We start from the raw sequence: 26,177 nt of genomic DNA, 5'->3' as shown, positions 1-26,177 counted from the left end.
GAGAAGGGGCAGCGCTGCAGTACGTAGAAATATCGTGTCAAGATTTTTTCTTATATACCGTGTTCCCACGACACACTTTCCAAAGGTGTCCTATACTTGGCGTAATGTGAGCATTTAGAACCCAACCCAGAGTGTGTTTGAACACGTATTTCCTCGCACTGTGGACTAGTCTTTTTTATAATGAAATTGTCTTCGATTATGACTCATATCCCCCACAACAATTTCTTAATTTAAGAAGCCGATGTTCACAACACATTCACAATGCACCTCAGATAATAAACAGGACTTTTATTTTTAATTTTTCATGTATACAGTTTAATAGCCAGAGAAAAGCATCATAATTCTACTTTTTTTTATAAGCCACAACCATTGGAGGACAGACAGCATCCCTAACAAGTTATACATTTCGGGACAGGTAGTGAGACAGTGAGAGAAAACACATTTTTATATTAAGATACGATAATCCCCTCTTACAGATCAGCAATTTACTCCGCTTTATAACTGTTGACAATTCGGTTATCATGGAAAAAAACAAGTGGATGCATTTGTATATCCGTATTGGTCTTCTTTCTTCTCAGCGGAACTGGAGAGGGCTCACACGCAGTCCAATCACATCCTTGCCAATCTCAGTCGCCTAGGGAAAAAAATAGGTCAAAAGGTCAAAGATATGATAAATCTAATAGTTATACAATCCCATTGGGAAATTGCATATTTATTGCATAAAACAATAAATAATTGGGACTTGTTATTCCAATTCGTTCTTCAATATCTAAGGATTTAGTATATGCTACACGTAAACCTCCTAAGATGGCGCAATTTGATTGAATCTCTATCTCGGGATATTGGACAATATCCCATGATTGAGATCTCAAACTCGGGATATTGCGGGACGGCCGTCTCGTCACGGTAATAAAAACAGATAAACCGCTAATAAAAACAAATAAATCCCGCTAAAAAGTGTTATCTTGTTTAATTTTTGGAGTGTTAAAGTGTAGTGAGCACTCCAAAAAGTGTTCACTACACTATATTTGGGAACAGCCTTGGCTATTCCCAACTATTCCCTTTGCCTAGGGCGAATCATTGTTAAATGTAAAGGCGTGCGTCGGGCCTACCTGTGTGACTCTGCAGACCTGGCCCTTGTACGTAGGGCAGTAGCAGGCCCCAGAGAGAGGGCACTTCTCCACGGGCCGCCCGCGGTACAGGGGGACGTAAGAGGCCGCGCACAGGTCGAAGGGGTTGTGGGGGTCGTAGTTCAGCTGGTGGGCGTCGGTCAGGGTCTTCTCACAGGCCGCCAGGATCTTGCGTGTCTGAACAGGAGTGTGGAAGTTCATTGGTTGGCGTTTGGGAAGACATTCACAAATATGAAAATATGTCCCATAAAAAGAAATGCATGGTTTAGGAACAAAAGTGGTTGAAGATTGTGTACGTAAAGATGATCTTCATACTTTGACCTCATAATCTTAATTACAATTCTCCACCTAATAATTGTAACATATTTACAATTAATAATTCTAAAACTATTCTAACATTTAAACCAATGGAAGGCCCCTTTTAAAACAACCCCTCCCTGGATCCCCATTCGTGTTCCAACATCAAACTACAACCTCAACGTCTTCCATTACTTCCCATCGTCTTTCGTTTCTTTGTACTGCTCGACGTGGGGGGGGGCGCGTACCTGCTGAGCGACCTCCGGTTTGGGCCCCAGCTCCAGCAGGCGCCGGGCGAAGCTGGCGGCCGTCTTGAAGTTCCTCAGCTTGAAGAAGAGGTTGAGGGCGGTGCGCAGGACCAGCACCATGTGCACGGGCTGCAGGTTGCAGTGGGTGAAGTAGGCCGCCATCTGGGGTGGTGGGGCGGTGCGACAGGGTTACACACACACACACACCAGGGTCTGATACATTTTTACACTTGATCACACTTTGGAGTCGGCCCCCGGTTCATTCCTTTAGCTTTAGCAAACGCAATCCAATGGATATGATGAAATACAATGACCATATGTAACAACGTCATTTGCTCACAAACAATTTACCAGTAGACCCGTTGACGCACACACTTCAACCTGGCTAAGGTCCCTGTAAAACCGAGTGTGTTCAAATGGTTGTTTTTACCTCACACAGCCGCTTCTGCTGATCCAACGTGTCTTTGGGCAACCTCTTCCTCTCCGTCTCCATAGTCAGACCCACGATGTACTCTCTGCAGATGGTGATCAGCTGCTGAGCCTGCCACACACACACACACACACACACACACACACACACACTGAATATGTAAATCTACATGGCAAGATGCCTTTAAAAGACATGGGAACTACAATGAAGAAATTAGGCAAGGAGATTGATTCCCAGAGATTCTCCCAGTGTCACCGTCCACCCAAGGCGACGGTCCACCCCAGGACTCAAAGCGACTTTGAGTCCCAGAAAAGCGCTATATAAATCTCATTTATTATTATTACTATGTGATACTAATGCCCATACAAAGTTCTCAGTAGTCAAGGTCAGACGGCGCAGCCTGAAGGAAAAAGAACTACATCACATTAGGTAATACACCAGCCTTAGTACCAATCTTTGCCTCTTATCAAGCGCTGACTCCGCTTGGAGGGATGGTTTGAACAGCCGAGCCATTGTCCTAATCCCTCGTTGGTTTTCCCTCCATCACATGTCTACCGTACCCCCCAGAAATGTCTCCCCCCCCGCGCTGTGAACCCACCTCCGCGATCTCCTGCTTGTTGTCGACCACCAGCAGCGGCACGGAGAGCAGGATGGCCCTGAAGCGCTCCACGCCCTCCTCGAAGCGGCCGGACGTGGTGAGCTGGTAGCAGTGCTGCAGGCGGGCGATGAGGTCCGACAGACGCAGGCCCACGGCCGGGAGGCCCTGCTTGGCCCCGCAGTCCTGGAGGAAGGAAGCACAAGGACCGCCCGGCATTGAGAACAGGGGATCTGTCGGAGCTGGGGGGTCGTTTGGACGCGGCAGTTGTGTGTTAGAGTCGCTGGTGGTACGATTTGAGAGTGGTAGAGAGAGAGAGGGCAGAGCAGAGCTTAGTTGTGAAACTTAACAACCCGAATAGAGGTTAGCTCCCTTCCTGCTTTGGGTCGAGTTGTACGTTGATGACTCCCCCTGAAAAATAATGTAACGCCGAGGAATGCATTGTCAAACCGAGGTTTTCAATATCCATTTCTGATTGGCTGAAATGTGCACTCCAGTTGATATGGTGCGCGACAGCACCTGGAACCAATTTGCGCAAATAAGAAACACCGATACCAACAACCCGGTTTTCATCACGAGCTGGCACTATCCCCGAGGTTGGATGTGAACGTCCGGTGACTATATAAACACAATTACATTTCATTCCTGGCATTATTAGGTAGGGGATAGATCAAGGCTGATTTGACCCAACACGCTTCATGTCACAACATGGGGCATGAAGCGAGTACCAATCGGTCGGATTCAGTTATGTCTTTGAAAAAAGGGTTTTTGAAAACTGGTTGATTACTTTGTCACCTAGACTCTGCATAGCCTTCCAGCCCCGCCCGCCCACCCTTGTATGTTGTACGTCCTGGCACTTAATGCACGCACTTAATGTACGTTGTACTTATTCATTGTACTTAATTGTGTAGCATCTGCAGTAGCTGGAACGGGTTAGCCTGGCGATCGTTGGTACTTGCTCTCGGTTCTATGAACACCTTCACTGCACCGACAGCGATGCATTGAGTGTTAGATGTACCTTCCAGTTCCTCTGGGGGTGGCCCCGCAGACAGGGCAGGGAGGGAAGGCCCAGGTAGCAGGTGTGTCCCCGGGACAGCGTCTGCATGAACAGGGCCTTGTAGGGCCCGAAGTTCACCACTCCCACCTGGTCGTGGAGCAGCTGCAGACGGCAGAGAGCGGGGCGATAGTGTCCGTCAGCGCATAGTATTCACGATGTAAGCAGGGGAAAAAAATAAAAAGGTGATTTGATTTAGTTTTTCTAAACATTCAATTCAACTTAATTTGTATAGCCCTTAACCACCATTACAGTCTCAAAGGGCTTAACATGCCAAATACTTATGACACCCCCCCCTGACCCAAGCCCCCAAAAGGGCAGGGAAAAAACTCCCTTAATCAACAAGGAAGAGACCTTGAGAAGAAACCCATAGTAGGGGATCCCTCCTTCCAGGGATGGTCAGGTGTGCAACGGGGGCCATCATTGACACACAGGCAAAACACATTCAATTGACAATGGGGCGCTGAAGCCAATTTGAGTGTTTCATATTGGCAGTAAGGAAGGGGTACAGACGCACACCCATATAGACCCACAGCAGTGTCCAACGTGCCCCTTTCTCCTGCGCATTGTGTGAGTGTGGACGTACCCTGGTGGCCGTCTCGAAGGAGCCTGCCAGCACGTGGTCCACGGGCAGCTGGGAGTTGTTGCACCACGTCTGGGTGGGGCTCATGCCCTTGGTGGGCGGGACGAAGAAGCCGTCCTCAGCCCCGCCTCCACCGCCTGACGGCATATCCTATTGGCCGAGGAACCAATCGGTCAGATTCAGCTATGTCTTTGAAAAAGGTTTTTCCAAACTGGCCGATTGTATCCACAATTAATTTTCTTTCTTCTTTTTTGGGGGTGTTTTACGTTTCCTAATACTTTTACCCATTCCAAAAGTTGCATGTAATGTCCATCACATCCCTTTGCATTAAGCATCGCTTACAGCAATCATGGCATTTCAGTACTCGTGTTCAATATCAGAACATTTGACAGCTGTAATACATGTACTACACACACCCTATATACTTAGAACTATCCTTAATATGAGAAACCGTAGAAATAAGCAGGGCGACGGCCGTCTGTGTCTCACCAGCTCCGGGGGCAGGTCCAGGTCCTCCTCCACCTCCCAGCCTCCGCCCTCCTCCTTCACCAGTCCTCCCTCCTCCCCAAGACCGTCCTGGGCGTCCATGAAACCATCTGGGGGAGGAGCGGCCATAAAGTCAGTCAACCAGTCGGTCATTTTACCGACCGACTGGTTGACTGAGTGATTGGCCGGCCGGCGCGCGGCTCCGCTGAGCCCGCGCGCCAACCCGCTAGGCCGTCGCGCCGACCCGCTAGGCCCGCGCGCCGCCCCGCTGAGCCCGCGCGCCGCCCCGCTGAGCCCGCGCGCCGCCCCGCTAGGCCGTCGCGCCGACCCGCTAGGCCCGCGCGCCGACCCGCTAGGCCCGCGCTCCGACCCGCTAGGCCCGCGCTCCGACCCGCTAGGCCGTCGCGCCGACCCGCTAGGCCCACGCGCCGACCCGCTAGGCCCGCGCGCCGACCCGCTAGGCCCGCGCGCCGACCCGCTAGGCCGTCGCGCCGACCCGCTGAGCCCGCGCGCCGCCCCGCTAGGCCCGCGCGCCGACCCGCTAGGCCGTCGCGCCGACCCGCTAGGCCCGCGCGCCGACCCGCTAGGCCGTCGCGCCGACCCGCTAGGCCGTCGCGCCGACCCGCTAGGCCCGCGCGCCGACCCGCTAGGCCCGCGCGCCGACCCGCTAGGCCCGCGCGCCGACCCGCTAGGCCCGCGCGCCGCCCCGCTGAGCCCGCGCGCCGCCCCGCTAGGCCGTCGCTCCGACCCGCTAGGCCGTCGCGCCGACCCGCTAGGCCCGCGCGCCGACCCGCTAGGCCCGCGCGCCGACCCGCTGAGCCCGCGCGCCGCCCCGCTAGGCCCGCGCGCCGACCCGCTAGGCCCGCGCGCCGACCCGCTAGGCCCGCGCTCCGACCCGCTAGGCCCGCGCGCCGCCCCGCTGAGCCCGCGCGCCGACCCGCTAGGCCGTCGCGCCGACCCGCTAGGCCCGCGCGCCGACCCGCTAGGCCCGCGCGCCGACCCGCTAGGCCCGCGCGCCGACCCGCTAGGCCCGCGCGCCGCCCCGCTGAGCCCGCGCGCCGCCCCGCTAGGCCGTCGCTCCGACCCGCTAGGCCGTCGCGCCGACCCGCTAGGCCCGCGCGCCGACCCGCTAGGCCCGCGCGCCGACCCGCTGAGCCCGCGCGCCGCCCCGCTAGGCCCGCGCGCCGACCCGCTAGGCCCGCGCTCCGACCCGCTAGGCCCGCGCTCCGACCCGCTAGGCCCGCGCTCCGCCCCGCTGAGCCCGCGCGCCGCCCCGCTGAGCCCGCGCGCCGCCCCGCTGAGCCCGCGCGCCGCCCCGCTTGGCCGTCGCGCCGACCCGCTAGGCCCACGCGCCGACCCGCTAGGCCCGTCGCGCCGACCCGCTGGGCCCGCGCGCCGACCCGCTGGGCCCGCGCGCCGACCCGCTAGGCCCGCGCGCCGCCCCGCTAGGCCGTCGCGCCGACCCGCTAGGCCCGCGCGCCGACCCGCTAGGCCCGCGCGCCGACCCGCTAGGCCCGCGCGCCGACCCGCTAGGCCCGCGCGCCGACCCGCTAGGCCCGCGCGCCGACCCGCTAGGCCCGCGCGCCGACCCGCTAGGCCCGCGCGCCGACCCGCTAGGCCCGCGCGCCGCCCCGCTAGGCCGTCGCGCCGCCCCGCTAGGCCGTCGCGCCGACCCGCTAGGCCCGCGCGCCGACCCGCTAGGCCCGCGCGCCGACCCGCTAGGCCCGCGCGCCGACCCGCTAGGCCGTCGCGCCGACCGACCGACGCGCCGACCGACCATCCCATCCACTGAGATGAGCGACCGACGGACGCCCCCCTCACCTTCATCCAGCTGGAGCTCGGCGTCCTCTCCCCAGCCCTCCCCCCCAGGGGCCTCCATGTCCAGGTCGGCCGCCATCTGACCCGCCTTGCCTGGAACAACAAGAGACCACAGTTAGAAGCAATATATATAGCATATATATTATTATCATTTATTTTTTTACTATTTTTTCCCCGGCTGAAATTGAGACATGTAGCATTTGTTATCATCATTGTGTCATTTTTATGATGTAAATTGAGGGAGCAAAAGCAGTATCGGCTCCAAATATCGGCTCAAGAAAATAAATACCGGTATCGGCGTACCGGTCATCGGACAGCAGACGGAAAAATAAAAACGGTATTGGCCCAAAAAAAATCCATATCCAGATCGCTACCCTGTATATCGTATAAAGGACTCTGACCGCAGAACAATACAAGTCAGGGCTCAGAATACAGTGCATTGAGAGTGAGTGAGTGAGTGAGTGAGTGATTTAGTTTGAGAGTGAGTGAGTGATTTAGTTTGAGAGTTAGTGAGTGAGTGAGTTTGAGATTGAGTGAGTGAGTTTGAGGGTGAGTGAGTGAGTTTGAGATTGAGTGAGAGAGTGAGTTTGAGATTGAGTGAGAGAGTAAGTTTGAGATTGAGTGAGAGAGTAAGTTTGAGATTGAGTGAGAAAGTGAGTTTGAGATTGAGTGAGAGAGTGAGTTTGAGATTGAGTGAGTGAGTTTGAGATTGAGTGAGTGAGTTTGAGATTGAGTGAGTGAGTTTGAGTGACTGACTGAGCGACTGAGTGAGTGACTGAGTGAGTGAGTGAGTGACTGACTGACTGAGCGACTGAGCGACTGACTGACGACTGACTGAGTGACTGACTAAGTCACTGAGTGAGCGACTGAGTGACTGACTGACTGAGCGACTGACTGAGTGACTGACGACTGACTGAGTGACTGACTAAGTCACTGAGTGAGCGACTGAGTGACAGACTGACTGAGCGACTGACTGAGTGACTGACGACTGACTGAGCGACTGACTGAGCGACTGACTGACTGAGTGACTGACTGAGCGACTGACTGAGTGACTGACGACTGACTGAGTGACTGACTGAGTGACTGACTGACGACTGACTGAGTGACTGACTGAGTGAGTGACTGACGACTGACTGAGTGACTGACTGAGTGACTGACTGAGCGACTGACTGACTGAGCGACTGACTGAGTGAGTGACTGACGACTGACTGAGTGACTGACTGACTGACTGACTGAGTGACTGACTGAGTGACTGACGACTGACTGACTGACTGAGTGACTGACTGAGTGACTGACTGAGTGACTGACTGAGCGACTGAGTGAGCGACTGAGCGACCGGGTGAGTGTGTCCAGGAGAACCAGGCCTCACCCTTGCCCGCGATGGCCCCCTCGAAGAAGCCCTTGGAGACGGTGAGCAGGGGCCAGTTGGTGTCCAGGGGGTTGATGGGCGGTGGGGGCTGCAGCAGCTGGGCTTTGGGGTCCACCTCCGGGATCTACCACACAGACGCCACGTTAGCAACGCCCCCCGTTCCCCGGGACCCCCTCAGCTGGGGTTCCAGAGACACCCCCACCCCCACTGGTTGGGGGGGCATATCTCTACAAACATCCCCCATCCATCCACTGAGATGGTATGTGTTGCTGTTGTTGATGGATTGCAACTGTTATCTGTATTTATCTGCACGCGAATGAAGGGCGATTACTCCCAGTTTATGAAAACGGCCCCATAATACAGATGGGTTTAATTTGCTGACTGCTCCGATGACATCGGTTTGGTTTACGCGTTGACTGCTAAAACCTCATATTAAAATGATTGCTAGGTTGTTGTTCAGGTAATACTGTCGAAACAGGTTCCCCATTGTGAAGGGCATTGCACAATCCCTTTAAGGCCTAGGCTGTAGTGTGTGTGTAGTGTGTGTGAGTAAGTGAGTGAGTGTCCCTCGCTACACACCGTCTCCTTCTCCAGGTCAAAGGACTCCTTCAGCGCCTCGGCCTCTTCGTCCATGCCGTGGGTGGCTGCGGTCAGGTAGGCCAGAGACTCTGGAAAACACAGGGGGGGCGTGAGGGACTGGACTGGGTTGACGACCCGGCTCACAGCCTCAACCAGGCTGTTTACAGAGGGAGCCGGGACGTGCTGTCGCACGTTGTGGTGCAGCGGAAGCACAGCAAAGGCCCGACATTGACTCGAGGAGGACGTTAAAAAATGGTGTCCAAAAAAGGGACGATAACCCATGAATATGTACGAGTACGTCAATAAAAGATGTGAATAAAATGACTCTGCATAGTCTTCATTTATTTCACACGTCGTGTGCTCGTGGTTAATTTTTTTATCCAATGTGTTTCAGTGTCTTACTATGTCCGCCGTCGTTGAAATGCACCAGAGGTAGGATTCCGAGGCGGGCACTTACTCTGGCCACAGTTCTTCAGGATGCGGACCCTCTCGCTGACGTCCCCCAGGTAGAGAGCTCCCTGGTAGTGGCCGCTCATGTCCTTCCTGATCTCGGCTGCGGGACAGTACAGGACACGCAGGACACGTTGAGGTCAAGGTCTGCCTCGGTGATACCTCCTCACTCATTTGACACAGTCGTGCCAACTTCACTGACGGAGTGTTCTCTAGACGTTATCCGTGTTCAAAATCGTTCCTATTCACTCACAAACTATTCCCTATATGGCGTTTACGATAGTGAACTATAGAGGGAACGAACAAACATCGTATGTTCACTCAAATCTTGGGTATTTCATTGTCCACTATATAGTGAATGAAGTTAACCACTGAGAATGGCGAACAGCCTACATGGTGCACTATATCCGTGATAGGGAACGATTTTGAACGCAGCTCTGATGTCTGGAGCAAAAACTCCGTCAACGACACACACTCGCACATCCGTACCGATCTTCATCATCTTGCGCAGCTTGGCCAGGTTGCCGGTGATGAGGTAGAGGAAGGTGAGCTTGTCGAAGTTCTTGGTCCTCTGGTAGCACATCTCCACCACCTGGTGGTGGCCCTGCAGCAGTGCGGCCTCGCCCAGGCGCTCCCAGCAGCTGCGCTCGTCCAGGGCCTTGGCGGCCTCCAGCGCCACCTGGTGGTCGGGGTGGAGACAGTCGTTGAAAAATTTAGGGGAAGGAAAAAAGCCGAAATAACTATATTTTCAGGAGATACCATTATTGGTGGTGGCAATTCATGACATGCTAAAAGTTATATTTACTAGTTATCATTACTTTTGACCAATGTATGTATGTATGTATGTATGTATGTATGTATGTATGTATGTATGTATGTATGTATGTATGTATGTATGTATGTATGTATGTATATATATATATATATATATATATATATTCATGAAACTGCGAAAAATGTTTTTTATTTGTATTTTTTGGAGGTTGAACAAGCGTCCACAACTCGCAGATTCACTCCTGACCAAATGCATTGTGGGACCGAGGCGTGCCGTGTTCGCACACTACAAAGTTTTCCCAAGTACTTTCCAGCATCCTGTTTTCCTCTTGCATACGTTAAACCCATTTGTTTTCGGACACACTACATGCTATTCTCGACCACTTTCTAGCATTCCAAAAAAGAATCCCAATAAAAGGAATAGGACAAGAGAGGGAGGCCGGGGCACCCACCTCGATGTTGCCGCACTCCAGAGCCAGGCTGAAGCGGGTCTTCTCGTCCTTGACGAAGTGCAGCGCCACCTCGGGGTAGCCCTTCTTCTGCAGATAGGCGATGATGGACTGGCCCACCAGCTTGGCGTTGCGGACCATGTGGAGCACCTAGCGGGGGTCGGAGAGGGGTCAAGGTTCAGGGAACGGGTTCAACAAAAAGGGCTGCCGGTAAGGTGATCCTGGGTGGGTGTCGTTTGGGAGAAACGGGAGAAAGCCAGCCCCGCCCCCTTACCCTCACAGATTACCTGCAATTAACGCAGATATTCGACACCGGGGCTAAAAAGGCCACTTCAATGGGTTTAACCTTAAGGCTATGTCTCAATGCTGTGTGACAGATAATACGGCTGTAGCAATAGCGCGCTCATGCTCTCTTGCTTTGCTGTACAGCGCAGCAGAACATAATGTTTTAGAAACATATGATTAATTATACGTCACTTTTTGCCAACCATCTTTTAGAAGCAATAATAATAATAATCATAATAATAATATATTTAATTTGGGGAGCACTTTAACATTCAGAAATCTCAAAGTGCTACAGAGTTTAAGTGAGAGAAAAAATAAAATAAAAGGGGTTGTTAAAACATATAACACATAAACAGTAAAAGGGAAATTAGCAAAAGGCTGTTTTAAAAAGATCTTAAGTAGAAGATTTAGCTAATGTCTATTTTTTCTAAACGTATGTACAGAAGTGGATGAAGCATCGACACCACACGCCGTCCAACCCCAGCACGCCGCCTGGGCAGCGGGTCGCTAGTGATCCGGGCACCCACCTCCTCATACTTGCGGTTGACCAGCGCCAGCTTGAAGCGGTACTCGGTGGGGTCGATCGTGAGCACACGGGGGCGGCACTCCCTGTCCAGGCAGTACACGCTGTTGCCCCGGACCCGCGTCACGTAGATGGGCAGGTCCAGGGTCCTGATGATGCCGTGGTCTCTGTGGACGGAGAGGGAAGGGGGGGGGTCACTGTCAGGCCTCCATTCAGATGCCTTTATTCATCTCAGTTGATGGTTATCCTCCAAAATATATGTCTTTTTTAAACACGAAAAGTGAAAAGTGAAGTGAACGAAAAAGTATAGGCCTATGCATATGTCAAATTAACGTATGCATGCAAACACATAAAATGTGTGCATTGAAAAATAAACAAGTTGTTAATAAACATAAATTCGACAGATCTATGTAGGAGCACATGGAAAATGGTGACACATAGCACATACTATGAGCGTTCAGTGGCAGACCAATCCTTTGGCCCCAGAGGCCTAATTACCCCAACCAACGGATGTTACATTACCATTCAACAACAACAGCTAAGAGTGTGCAGTGTTTCCCCCAGGAAATGTCTTAGTCAAGGGGGTTATTATCTCGTGACCCTGCAGCCTTCGGTGTAGGGGTTCAGTCCACGCTAATGGTGGATCTCCCGTTCCCCCCCGTTGTCCGTTCCAATTCGGAAGGCGCAGAGGTCAACTATCCCCCGCGCCCGCCTTCAATTCCATTCAAAAAGCTTAGTGGCACAACTATTGTTGTAGACAGTATTACCCATGCATTATTTATCTTTTGTACCTGATGGAAGTATGTTTTCTTTCCCTATGACAGTTTTGTACTTTATTAATGCATACTGATAATATTAATAATATAAAATAATAATAAAAGTTATGTTTTTCAGTACATTGGTAGTCAAGGCGAGTCCCTAGTGTGGTTAAGCCCTAACCATACAGTGCTGGGGGAAACACAGGTGTGGGCGTGGGGGCGTACCCGGAGGTGAGGGCGTATTTGATGTGGTTGGACGTGGTGTAGATGAAGACCCCGCTCTCGTCCCAGGCGCCGCTCTTCACGCGGATGTTCTCGTGGATGTTGCACAGGCTCTCCAGCTTGCGGTTGCAGATCATGATGGCTGCACAGAGGACGGAGAAGAAAGAGAACGAGAAAAATATTGTGATGTTTAATCCAAAGACTCATCATTTCATGTGATTTTGATGTGATTTAATCCGTTATTTATTTTCTGTTAATGTTGTTTTTTTTTACATTGTGACATTGACATTTTGTGACATTTTAGAGATGAGCACAAAAAAATAATAGTCGTTGGTTAATTCATCAACTCCCACATGGCCAAACCTAAACGTTTAATGAGTAGGTCCCTGCAGATAAAGTCCAATTTCTTTTTTTCCTGAGACTCTTTTTCCTAGCTACCGAACCTCATCGCCAGTGACAACATCTCCTCAACATTAGGATTTGATCGGCTCATACCAACTGCATGACTTGGGGTTGTGTGTCAACAGTAAACTACTTCAAGTTCAAATCTAAACTTTTCCCACAATTTAGGTTTATACAATTTTGTCGTACTGCCTGGCCGCCATGCGGTGCCGCTCAACGTGCTGGACTATAATAATAATAACAATAATAATACTACATTTTATCTATAGTGCCCTTTTCATCCAAAGATCACAAAGGGCTACAGGTTAAAAAAAAAAAAATAGAATAAAAACATCTCATTTTGGGGTAAGCGAAATAACTAAGATAAAACTGTCTCTGAGCCAACAGTTTGGTTAAAAAAAAAAAAACATCCAAGAGGGGGGAACCAAAAAGAAATGTCTTGAGGTCTTTTTGAAAACACAGGCGTGGGGCAGCAGCACAGAGAGCCCTCCCCTGGCCCTGGGTGTTGTTCTGGGTATGTGGGGGGTTTGAGTGGCGGGACTCACCGTGCTTGGCCAGCAGAGCCACGTGGCTGGTGTCGGCGCTCCACACCACGTACTTGACTTTGGCGATCTTGACGGTGGCCAGCGAGCGCTTCTGCTGCACGTCGAACAGCGTGACGCCGTCGGCGTCGCGCAGCAGCAGAGAGCCCGTGCCGGCGTAGAAGATCTCCTCGCAGCTGGGCACCTGCACCTTCTTCACAATCTCGTTCTTCAGGTTCTTGATCAGAAGCTACGGGGGGGGGCGTCCATTTATGGTGGTCAGTATCATTTTTAACGATAATGTTAATTACCACATTAAAACCCTTTAAAACGGAAATGGAAAAAGATTTAACAATATTACATTTCACACGATCAGAAAACAACCAAATGTACAAAGCATAATGTAATCTCACTTGGGTCAAGAAAAGCGTAAATAATACACAAGAAATAACAATTTCCCATTCTAAATGCACATACATGAGTCGAAAAAATCCAACACCCCAATGCTTTGCCGTCAACCCATCCACCCCTGAACATCGCTGTATATTGCAGAACATACAGTCGGGTTAAACCAGCCTTACCGAGTGCATGCGATCCAGGACCGCGAACCTGTTCCTGGCCACCCAGACGGCCGTCAGCCCGGAGGACCTCTTGCCTTCCGGGGCTGGGGAGAGACGGAAGTCGGAGTGATGGAAATGTAAATGGACTGCATTGATACGGCGCTTCTAACAACCGATCAACGAGCGATTTACAACATCGCCTCACATGCACCATTCACGCACACATCCACACTCCGGCGGCGGAGTCAGCCACGCAGGGCGACAGCCGGCTCGTCGGGAGCAGTGAGGGTTAGGTGCCTTACTCAAGGACACCTCGACACTCGGCTAGAAGGAGCCGGGGATCGAACCAGCAACCTTCAGGTTACCAGCCGACCCGCTCTGCCTCCTGAGCCACTGCCGCACCAGTGAAGGGCTGAACACTACAACACACATCCCAACGGAAAGCAATATGCATGATTAAAGCAGGTTTAGTTGTTAGCTTTAATACCGTCTGGGTTCTGGGAGTCGCTCTCTTTGGGAATGGAGTACAGGTCGTAGGTGCTGTTCTCCAGGTTGGTCGCCCTCTGTGGGACAGGAGAGGTATGACACGGAACTCCAGGCAAAATGGGGACTCAAAAGAGGCTGTGTGTGTGTGTGTGTGTGTGTGTGTGTGTGTGTGTGTGTGTGTGTGTGTGTGTGTGTGTGTGTGTGTGTGTGTGTGTGTGTGTGTGTGTGTGTGTGTGTGTGTGTGTGTGTGTGTGTGTGTGTGTGTGTGTGTGTGTGCGTCTGTGTGTACTTACAGTGCAGAGTAGGACTGCGTTCTCGGCCGGGTTGTAGGACATGCTGAACACTGGGAACTTGGACCCACTGGAGAGAGAGCATTGGCTGTTAGATATATGGACTATTCTCTGCGTTGTGCATTATGTTTTGTTTTGAATTCATCTAAAAGGTTGAAATGTCTTTTATTCATAAAAAGTTGTCACGTCGTCAAATTAAGGACAACAATTCGGGCAACCCCTTTACAGGTCAGACTCACACGTCCTAGTGTATTTCTGACCTTTATGTTCAGCTTGGTGGGATCCATACTATGTACACATAGAAAAAATGTATCGATGCATTCAGCCTAGTACACACACACACACACACGCACACACACACACACACGCACACGCACGCACACACACACGCACACACCGAGCTCTAACCTGCGGAGCTGCATGACAGCGGTGTCCTTGCTGCTGTTGAAGTCCAGCTGACGGAGGAAGCGGTCTTTGACGTAGTACAGCATGTTGCCGTAGACGGCGTAGGCGGGTCGCTCACGCTCCAGCTTGAACACCAGCATGCCGCTGTCGTGACCTGGGGGGGGGGCGGGGGTGTTGTGGTATTTGCGTTCATGTCAAAAACCTTGGCGGTTAAATACTTCGCTGTAACTTTTAATCTGTCGCAGATAAAATAAAGATTTCTTTTTCTGAGACGCTTCTTCTTTCAAGCTACAGAATCTCATGTGCAGTGATGACATCTCCTGAACTTTTGGATTTCATAAAAACCGCATGACAGGGTCGTCCTCAAATGGCTTCCATCCGTGACCTGAAACGATCCTAAAAAAAACCATGGCGGCGCTCGTCTTCCCCGCCCTCGCCCGGCCCGCTTACCGGCGGCGAAGAGGTTGAGGTTAGGGTGCGCGCCCAGCACCCAGAAGCGGTCGTGGTCGCGCCGGAAGGTCTGGACGCCCGTCCTCTTGGACATGTCCCACACGCGGATGCTCTTGTCCTCCGAGTTGGACAGGATGAGCTCCTGCCGCGGGTGGAAGACGGCGCAGGACACGTTGTTGTAGTGGCCGCGGCACGTGTCCAGCTCCCAGGCCTTGGACTCTGAGCAGGACGGCGGCGAGAAGCACGTTAGAACGGATGGGATCCATCTGAACCTCTTCATCTCGCTTCAGTTACATTTTCCATCGAATCGTTTAATGGTTTTGTTGCACGGGTTAACATGATAATTACATTAGGACGGGATGAGTGAGAGGCACTTTAATCATTTGCTCTTTTTTATTACGCTGGGGTTTGATCGAGACATCGCTAGGCTGGATAGCCTTGTATGTACCTTTGTATTTTCCTAGGAATTATATTGTAACATTTTACCCTAATTTCAGATCAATTCTGAATCTAATCACGTCCGTTGCAAGACCTCAACGACATCTAGCCCAAAGTGTTATTCCTTACAACTGCATCCATCTACTTATTACTTAAAAGTTATGCAGCCATATTACTACTAACTTATTGCAGGGCTAAGTGTGATACCACACTGTGGAAACAGCTTAGAATAAGAGCACTAGAGGATAACCATGGCCACGGAGCAAACATGATATGCCATTCAATCCATGTAACAACGTTAGGGAGGAGAAGGACCCGGCAAAGGGTCTATACATCCCTGAGAAACTGAGCGGTCTACAATACAAATGCTATTATGTAACAGATAATCTGATTTACACACACAAACACAAATATGCATGTAATTTTATATCACATGATAAAAAATAAAAAAAAATAATCTTTTGATTGTGTCTACAAATACAACACCAGACTACAACAACACTTCGACCTGTTTGGGCTTAATTTGGTTTTAAATGCATTGCGTGCATTGGTAACATTCCCAGCTGTCCCGTAGACATGAGACAGAGAGGCTCAGAGACAGAGAGGGTCAGAGACAGAGAGGGTCAGAGACAGAGAGGGACAGAGACAGAGAGGGACAGAGAGGGACAGAGACAGAGAGGGACAGAGAGGGACAGAGAGGGTCAGAGACAGAGAGGGACAGAGACAGAGAGGGACAGAGAGGGACAGAGAGGGTCAGAGACAGAGAGGGACAGAGACAGAGAGGGACAGAGACAGAGAGGGACAGAGACAGAGAGGGACAGAGACAGAGAGGATCAGAGACAGAGAGGGACAGAGACAGTCAGAGACAGAGAGGGACAGAGACAGAGAGGGACAGAGACAGGCCCAGAGAGAGAGACGACCAGACGCTCACCGTTCATCCTCCAGATCTTGACCTGCCTGTCGTCAGCCCCAGACACAATGAGGGGCATGGTGGGGTGGAAGGCCGCCCAGTTCACCCCACGGTCATGACCCTGCACACACACACACACACACACACACACATTGGACCAATCACAGAAATAAAGTTTAACAGCAACCAAGAGTTGCAGATGTCAACATTAAAAAAAAACATCTAAAAAATAATAATAATAATAATATTATTATTAATAATAATAATAACTAATAATAAAAGTCTAATTCAGTTGACCGATAATTTATATAATCTAAAAACAATCGATCCGGTCCTTTATGAATTCTACCCAATCTGACGGACTACATGTCAGGTCCTGCTACAACAAACCCCACCCCCAGCCCAAACGCCCGTGACCTCGGCCCGGCACCCGCCTCACCTCCAGGACGTGCTTGACCACGGCGTCCGACGCCCCGAACAGGTCCACGCCCGAGATCCCGCGCACGTCGTTCTCCACCGCGCCGGGTGAGAGGTTCTTCTTCCGCAGACCTGGCGGGATCAACGACCACGGCGGCAACAACAACCAGAGAAAGAACAGGCCGGCCACGGGGAGGGGGGGGGGGGTTGACAACATAGGTGTTACACATGACGGGACCACCAGGGTGATGGAGGAGGGGAAGGAGGTGGGGAAAAGAGAAACTTGGTTAGCACTCAAACACACAATGAGGAACAGGTGCTGGTGTTCGCTTTCCCCGTAAGCGATGACAGTCGCCGGGCCTAACTGAACACACATGGTGACGCACAGACACACACACACGGCCACGCACACACACAGGGCCAGGAAACATCATCGAACATTGTGGATCTCCCCATCCCTGTGAGGTTCAGCTCAAGGGAGTGAGAGACTGGATTGGGTTATTGTATGACAGTGTCGGCTATCCCTCGTCTTTGAAGGGTGAAATAAGTAAAGAGTACCTCTAATTGAAACTTCCAACTGCTCAGTGTTACTGAGAGATATTGACACCTTCATTTATTCTGTGAAGAACGGTTCAGACTAAAACCTATAAAAGAAAATTGACAATATAGTAAGAAAACAGTGAAAAAGGACAGACAATGTTAACTGTGCTTGGGTCAATAGGTCAACCACACACAGGAGAGGGTTTAAAGATCTACATTGGATGATGCGTGTTAAGCAATAAACCAATCAACGGAAGTCCAAAGGCTGAAAATGTGGACAGCACTGACGGCAGGGGGGGGGGGAAACATGTAAGGGTGTTTGTGTTGGTGATTCCTGCCCCGTATGAACCACAGAGTTGGTGGTCAGTTAGTCACAACAGCGATGAGAACCCTGATGGGAAATCACTCTTTCATAGGAAACCGCAGCACTAGGAACCTGTATGCAGGGGCGGATGTTTCCAGGGGAGCATGAGAAAGGGGGGGGACACAGGATGGTAGGTGGTGAATGGGCCTGGATGGAATGGGAGTGGTTGGCAGCTGGGGGCGGTAAAGAGGTGCTCTGTATGGGGCGTTGTTGTCAATGTTGTGGTTTGGAATGGGGTTAAATGGAACAAGGCTCCATGCTTTGTGTTAGGATGCTAGGGGTTACCAATGCATGGTTGCCATTGCAATGTTCACATCGTGCATCAGTGTTAATAAGCTCTCTTACTTATTTACTAACCCTTACTTGCTATTAGAGGTATTGTTATATCCGTTCATTAATCGCATATTTAGCCATGCAATTATCATGCTAATGGTAGTATGAGAAGAAAATGTATACGCTACAAGTTTGCCATATATTACATATAAAACCAGCAAACAAACTGGAATTGTTACTTCCTTATCCCAGGTATTTAGATGATGCAGATAGTGAACTTATTAAATAGGTCATAACACATGCGCCATCTGTTGTATGCATGCAAAATAAAATGCTGTGTTGGTTTTTGGTATTTATGTGAATGAAATGAGGTACACAGGGACATGCAGTCAAGGTAGATGATAGGAAGAGATTCACTAAATCCCCTGAAAGAGGGACAGCAGAACTTTGGAAGGCATGATGTGCATGTGAAGAAGAGTAGGGAGGAATTGTAAGACCAGTTAATGGGTTAAAAAGAATGAATTGGAAAGGCAAACCTTTGTTAACAGAGAGATCTTACAGTCAACAGATATTACAAGGGCATGCAAAATTCACAACATACACCTCTCTCGCATTGACTAACTAAATTTCCAATTTCATGTGTGAAGATGCTAGCCCCCAAAATTGAGGCTGAAATTTCCAAACAACCATTGGTAATAATTGGTTGGTCAGAAATTCACAATTGCTATTGTGCCAACTTTAGTCTAATTTTTATGAGCCTAAATAGAGAGAGGTGTTATTTGCCAACAGCCCAGAGATGTATTCTCTTCACACAAAGGAGGAGAGAAAGAGGATTAGGAACTGATGGATTCAGTTCTGACATCTTTCTCCCCATCCCATAACCCCTGATGCCCTGCCCGCCCAGCCCAGGCCCCTCCCACTATCCTCTGCCCCTCCCCTAAACCACGCCCCTCACCGGAGATATCCCACACGCGCACGGTCTGGTCCAGGCTGGCTGACACCACCAGGTCCTCGGAGGGGTGGAACTGGGCGCACATCACATAGTGGTTGTGTCCGGTGAGCACACTGGAAAAGAACGGTGACCCATATGAAACACAATATAACACGCCATCAACATTCTTTAATGCTACAGCGGTAATAAGAAAAATGTGTAATAATGATGGGTAACTCACAACCTATTTCAATATGCCTGCACAATACGTGTGTTCTTACCAGACACAGGTCCTTGACTGCCAGTTCCAGATGCGAATGGTCTGATCATCTGAAGCACTCAGAATCCAGGGGTAATCCTGCACACAACGATAACGATCAAGTACGGCCAACGTTGACATTTACACACATCATGTCATGTACATATGAGGTTGGTCTAGACAACTACTCACATGGTGGAAGAAGGTGGTTCTGATGTAGTCCAGGTGTCCGAGAAGAGTGAAGAGGCAGCGCCTCAGCTTATAGTTCCACACCTGAGCAGAAAACAGTGCTTTAAAAATACACTGAGTGAAGCCGTATTCACATAGGAATCACTATCCTGGATATTTCCTGCAGGGTCTTTCAAACGTGAAATGGGTTGAGCAGATGCCATTTTACAAAAAATAAGTTAATAAAGTTATTTTAAAAAGCTTGTAATCAAGCTCACATATGATTCACAAATGAAACGCAGTCATATAAAAATGTGAAATTATCGAGTAAAATTGGTTCACCCAAGTAACATATAGTTCCACGTATGTAATTATCTGTACATTCTATTTTGGGATTATTGATGGGGTAATGCAACGTCACCACAATATTACCTTGATCTTGTAGTCATCTCCCCCGGATACAAAGAGAGGCTGCTGCTTGTGAAAGTCAATACCTCTGACGGGGCCTGTTTATTAAAACATACGTGTCAGCAGCTCTTGGGAAAAATGTCTTGGAAAACTGAGTAGAAAAAAAAATGATCTTATATCCAATCTATATTGCCATTTTCTTACCGTCGTGTTCATCAAACTTGTCGATCAGTGTGCACATACGATAGTCCCACAGCTGTATGACGCCGTTGTGCAGACTGGCCAGGATCCATGGCCTCTTGGGATGGAAACTCAGCCCTACAACCAAAGGACAACCAAGAAAACGAATAACTGTAATTCGTAAAAGTTACATGTACACACAAATCGAGTGACAAATATAGGACAGTCTTATCTGAAGACCACTTCACTAGTGGATGAATAGCGTAGCTAGCTATAGCTTCTTGCCTAACAATGTAACAGCTCTCGGCACTGCAATTCATTTGATTCATAACAACGCATAACGTTAACATAACGTGTATAGCCTATATTGAACTGTCAGAAAAAAAATACTAAATGTTGGCTAGATTTGAGCTGATAGCGTTACGATTCATTTCAGCCTGCTAGCTATTGATGTAATGCTAATCATAACCACCGACAACCTACCTTTAACACGGGCGGACTTTGTTTCAAATTTGGTCAACATCGTGACTTCTTATTTGCGCGGTCTTAGTAATAATGTATTTACTATTAGCCAAATAAACTTCGTACGCCTCATAAACAGGTGAATTCTAATACTCCAAGGGCTCCGATCGCCTTTTGCCCATTTGCCGTTTCCTGACACGTAGCCTGTCGTGTCTTCCTGGATGGAACAATAAAGTTGTGTAGTCAATCCTGACGCAGAAAGCTCCACGGCGGCCTAGAGATAGAAATGTAACTCATAGAAGCGAACTGCTTTTTCCCCCGAGTCATAGAGCCATCTTACTGTCTGTTCTGACCCCCACATTTTTCTTTCCAGTTTTGCTAAGCTCCGAACGTAAAACTGTGCCTAATTATTTAGGCAAAAACCTGTCTAAAATAATCCAAATAAATATATAAAATAACAAAAAATCTTATTGCTACAGAGTGTACATTAACTATGAGTCTTATTTCCACTTTAATATAGAACCTTTGAAATAAATTAAAAAACAAAATCTTTGATATTCTGAAAAATGCATCCAGTTGCAGCTCCGGAGCCGGGCCTGTGGTGTGGCAGCGGCAAGTTTGAAGCGTAGACAGGCATGAGGTCGTTCACGTGCGGAAACATGCACGAGCTTAAAATTTAACGTTTGTATCGTTATCGATCACTCGGATTGGGGGTATTCGTTTTGTGACACCGGGCGCACGTTAAGTGGCTGGAGCAAAACGGTTGATACGCCTCTGTGGTGGCATAACAACAGCGCAACGAGCGCGCAGACCCAACACTATTCCGCACCGAGTGACATGATACAGATATGAGGATGACAAATTAAAAGCAGGTTGCTGTCGGGCGCTTCTTCCCGATGCACGCCGTACTCCACTGGAACTACAAGCTGCTGCCGCTTGAGCTGCCCAATACTGTCGTCTCTGCGCTCTCGGTCCACAGTGGGCAGCGGGTTTCAGATCGTCCCAGCACCACACCAAACGTAGGCAAAGGGACCTCGGATCGCCCAAAATTGGTGCCTTAATAAATTTGGCTGAATTTCACTGAATTTCATACATTGAATTTTGCAGCTGAATGTGGCATGTTGAATTTGGGGACGTTGAAAATATTTAAGTTGATTTTTTTAACGTTGAATATTTGATTTTGAATTTTTTAACATTTAAAAATAAAGCTGAAAATGATTTGACAATTTTAAGAGTTAAATTCAGAGGCAAAAAATCCAGATACGTTATTTAAATGCATAAATATTCAGTGCTTAGAATTCAATGGATTTTTAGTTTCAAAATCGGATGGCACAGATTTACTTTCATAGTTACTACTTGAACAATTACATGGAAGCTGTAGAAGTTCATCATTAGTTTATTTCATATTGATATTTACAAGTAGGCCTACAACAAAAAATATTACTGTGTAATAAGTCTTTTTTTTCTCCAAATAATGCCACGGGCATGTTAGCATTAGCCCTGAGAATACAACTCAACCTCCCCTCAATCGAATAAACAGTGTCAACATCGTTAGTAAACACAGGCAATATCAACAGATCTCAACCGACATGATGCAAATCTAAAATTGCCATTCCTTTTCACTGCACAGCTGACATGAATCTATGACAATTCTCCACCAATCTGAAATCTTCCCATGTTATCTATATGCCATTTTTAACCAATTAGTCTGATTAGTACCGTTTCAATAATTGATAAGTTTTAGTATACACTAGCTGCAGAGTAGTTAGTAGTGAAAATCTAAGACGACAAATAAAACAGAACATCTCAAACAGGTAGAATGCATACCCTTTGCAGGACATGCAACCGACCACCGTTACACCTGTCCACGATGCCTAGCCAAGAGCCAGCGCACTTCCCATCTATTCTTATTCTTCTTATACAGAAACCATTGCAATGGTTTTCAAGAACTTCACTTCATCTCTGTTTGCACAGAGAACCCTCAAGGAATGGCCCATCCAAAACTATTAGGGAACTAATTGTTATATTAACAAGGTTCTTCAACATTATAATGCACATTTCCACCTTGTTTGAATTTGTTTATTTATTCATTATATTCACACCACCATTTATTTTGTTTTTTTACAGATCTATTTACACAAACCATTAAGTGAATAATCATGGGTGCTGTACATGTTGTGGTTCTCCCATGTACAGCAACATAGGTGGGTTTATTGTGTAATGAAATTATAATAAATACAATGATCAAACTGTATGTAAACCCAATGTCTGACTGCCATTTCACATATTAACGAAATTCAATATAATTTAAAAAGTGCTTGACTTACACATGTTAGAATCAAAACATAGACCACAAAATGATCCAAAGTAATTTGATCCTGAATAATTGTACAAAAGAAAGGCACCGTTTACACCAGTGGAGAGGTTGGACTTACCATGAGGCTCAACAGTATTGGGAGGTCTACGCACAATGAAGAGTAAGATAATTAGGTGCATGGAAATGCTTCTAGAATTTTAACCGTGAAAAATACCTTCAGTAACCAACCATTAAAATGCTGCGTTAAGAATGTAAAAACATCAACCACGCCATTTTGCCACACATTCAGTGTGTATATGTTTGCGAGTGTGTGTTCTGCCATATGAGGACTCTCTCGTTGGAGGCAGGAGAGGAGTCAAATAGTCCCGTCTTCCTCGATTTCTGACCCCCTTTCTTATCTCTGAATAATCGACCTGCCCTGGAAACGCACCCCCCCCCCCCTCGCCCGACGGGGCCGCAGTGCTTTGGATCACCACTGTCATGGCCGCCGCGTCCCACCATCTCACATGATGGAGCAATTCTCTGCCGCACCCGCCCCAGGCACTCCTGGGAGGTTCAGGGACTCCATGTCAAAGTTCAAGCCCGCCGGCTTAAGGAAGGGGTTTGAAATATATGAGACACACACACACACACACACACACACACACACACACACACACGGAGAGACAGAGACAGGGACAGAGAGAGACAGAGAGATGTTAGAGGTCATGTACAATGCTCAGGAACACAATGTCTTAGACAGTAACATGGTCCTAGGTCCTAAGATGAAGCAGGGTTACAGGACATGAAGTCAAACCGACTTACTGCATCTCCTGCCAATTCTTTAGGAGGCTGACCCAAGTCTTGCAGCTGCAAATCAATAATGGAACAAGTCAAATCATTGAACACATAACTAATAATAAATGATGAATGACTCGTTATAAAGCATTCATTCGTTATAAGGTATGCACCAATGAAACCAAATCAAGATGAAACCATTTGGAAATCTATCACTTTAACTGAACATTGAACAAGTCAGCAGGTACAGCAGAGACATTCACTGACACCATTCGTTGGGAGTAAGAAGTAAAGTAAGCACAACGTTGTAACGTGCACAATACATTTTTCAGTTTCACTAGGCTTCCAACAACCCTTCGATAGCCCAAAACCACCAACGACGACAGCAGTTTTATTGTTCTCCCTCACCCGTTGCATCAGGTCCAGGATGCTCTCGAACTTGCCGTCCGAATCCGTGCACTCTGCCCCCTCCTTCTCAAACTCGCTGCAGATGTCGCCCATGATCTGGGCCTGCTGCTCGTACCGCCGGCAGTCCTCCGGGCTCAAGCTCGGCTTATTGGACTCCAGCCAGTCAGGGTACTGCTCCGCCGGCGTTGGACGACCGATGAACCAATGAGGAGTTATTGTTAAAGTGTCTATTTTCCCATTTTGTCGGCCGTATCAACCATATTGTGAATGCAAGTTATATTAAAACCAGTGATATTTGACGGCTCGATTCCGCATATCTTCAACTGATAAACGAAAAGGTAGTTAAAAAAAAAACGCATGCATACCTTGCCGGTGATTTCTTTAAGAGACGGATAGAGCACCTCCTTGGAAAGCAGATTCTGCATGATGGACTGCATGATGGGTAGGATATTCCCATCATCCGCACCGCCGCCACCACCACCGCCGCCTCCCTCCCCACTCTCATCCAATCCCAGGCCTTCTAGAGTCTTCACCAGATCTTCACCAGCCAATCCGCTACTCTGTGAGTTACAGGTAGATTAGCCAATACAGTTATATGGTGCTTCATCAAACTTAGTTTAGTTGGTTTGAGCCAGGTTTTTGTAGTGAATGGGTAACAAACCTGCAGATTGTTAGCGTTTTTGGCCAAGCCGCTTAGGGTGTTCTTGAGGCAAGAGGTGAATTCTTGTTGAGAGGCGACGTCCGTACCTACAGGGTCAAGTCCACAGGCTTTAGAGGGAAGACTCAAACACATAAGACATTTTAATGCCACCAAAGCTTGTAGAACATTGGGGGATATCTTTACGCATTCTTCTCACCAACTTTCCCTGCTGCCTCGGATAGCTTGTGGAAGTGCTGGAGCAGCTCAGGCTCTTCCTGGGCCAGTTCACTCATGGCCTTCTCCCACTCATCTTTGGCTTGGTCGGCCATGTCGCCCTCAAAGAGACTCTCAAAGAACTTGCTATCCTCCAACAGTGGGGGCTACACACACAAACCAATATTAATATAGCTTAGCAAATTGTTCTAGCTTAGAAGCAAATGGCAACGACGTACACTATCTTTGTTATGGGTAGTAAGTCATAACATAGGCTAGCACGGTCTTAGTACGCCTTAGTAAAATAAAATGGACATGATTACAATTGCCCTGCGGAAACTCGAGATACCTCGACTAAAATGAACCCAACGAAGAAGAGAATTTAGCCCAACACCAATCGAATGATAAACCCACCTTCTCTGCACCATTGTCCGGTGAGGAGGACGCGTTTGCGGCCGGTGGAGCAGGCGAAGGCACCGATGTCTTGTCAAAGTCATCTAGAGCGCCTAAACAAGTCACAATGTCCATGAGGTTGTCCCACATACATTAACAGTTCAGAAAGGAAGATGCAACGAACTACTATTATGCAAGGCAGCCAAGACAAACCTCTCAATCACTTTGTTTTAAAAAATGATATACCTGTCGAAATGATGTCATGTGAAAGGTCACATACAAATACAATGATGGCAAAAAGCTACAAATGGATCAATGCTGGATTATAAAGTTCCTTCGTTAAATCGAGTGAATTTGGCCCAAACATGAGCGACCTGTTTCGCCCCCCCTGGCTATTTACCTCGGCGAGTTTTAATTAAGAAATTAAGATGTATTTTGTCAAAACCAAGGTCGTGTCACAGATGAATAAAATGTAAGTGTCCCATTAAAAATGTCAACCCTTACTATCCAATAACTCGTCCAATTCTGCATCTTGCCCAGCAGACGACTCGGTTGATCCTGACGCCATGTTCTCTTGCTTCCTCAGATATCTCGGTCGCTGTCAAATGACGTAGAAGACGGTTGTTGTCGCATACAATACGTCACATTATAGACTACGATACAATAGACTGCAATAAAACAATACATTTCCATAGAACACAATGTAATACAATAGCATAGCATGAAATACAATTTACTATAGTTGTATTTTTCATTTCATTCTAAGATACAAATTAATTTTAAAATAAATGTAAGTCTAGTCCCAAAAGCTGTTTTTCTTTTACCCTGTAATTCTTGGTTGATTAATTAATACATTTGAATAAAAAAAATGATACGTTGCAAGCGGCCTCAAACCGGATAAAAATAAACAATATT

General features: G+C 48.5%; 2 protein-coding genes across 2 annotated transcripts; both read right to left on the bottom strand.

The window, feature by feature from the left end:
* Positions 1 to 268: 268 nt before the first annotated feature.
* copa (COPI coat complex subunit alpha) lies at positions 269 to 20,718 on the bottom strand. The gene is made up of 30 exons (XM_079751388.1): positions 20,536 to 20,718; positions 20,077 to 20,190; positions 19,897 to 19,970; positions 19,489 to 19,569; positions 19,319 to 19,395; positions 19,062 to 19,171; positions 16,952 to 17,061; positions 16,534 to 16,633; positions 15,165 to 15,383; positions 14,718 to 14,868; positions 14,313 to 14,379; positions 14,021 to 14,096; positions 13,555 to 13,637; positions 12,998 to 13,223; positions 12,054 to 12,192; positions 11,075 to 11,237; positions 10,266 to 10,412; positions 9,529 to 9,718; positions 9,047 to 9,142; positions 8,590 to 8,678; positions 8,011 to 8,134; positions 6,645 to 6,734; positions 4,827 to 4,933; positions 4,341 to 4,487; positions 3,719 to 3,859; positions 2,704 to 2,886; positions 2,106 to 2,216; positions 1,676 to 1,837; positions 1,113 to 1,307; positions 269 to 634 (listed from the first exon to the last, which is right to left on the bottom strand). Exons 1-30 carry the CDS (start codon positions 20,573 to 20,575, stop codon positions 575 to 577), a joined length of 3,672 nt encoding a protein of 1,223 aa, XP_079607514.1. The 5' UTR covers positions 20,576 to 20,718; the 3' UTR covers positions 269 to 574.
* A 1,224-nt stretch (positions 20,719 to 21,942) lies between these two features.
* Positions 21,943 to 25,842, bottom strand: pex19 (peroxisomal biogenesis factor 19). The gene is made up of 8 exons (XM_079750329.1): positions 25,767 to 25,842; positions 25,284 to 25,375; positions 24,874 to 25,036; positions 24,678 to 24,763; positions 24,382 to 24,576; positions 24,017 to 24,187; positions 23,636 to 23,680; positions 21,943 to 23,420 (listed from the first exon to the last, which is right to left on the bottom strand). Exons 1-8 carry the CDS (start codon positions 25,828 to 25,830, stop codon positions 23,334 to 23,336), a joined length of 903 nt encoding a protein of 300 aa, XP_079606455.1. The 5' UTR covers positions 25,831 to 25,842; the 3' UTR covers positions 21,943 to 23,333.
* Between the last annotated feature and the right edge of the window lie 335 nt (positions 25,843 to 26,177).

Source organism: Pollachius pollachius (assembly GCF_949987615.1).
Source record: "Pollachius pollachius genome assembly, chromosome: 14".
Lineage (NCBI taxonomy): Eukaryota > Metazoa > Chordata > Actinopteri > Gadiformes > Gadidae > Pollachius > Pollachius pollachius.
This window is presented reverse-complemented; position numbering and strand designations above follow the sequence as displayed.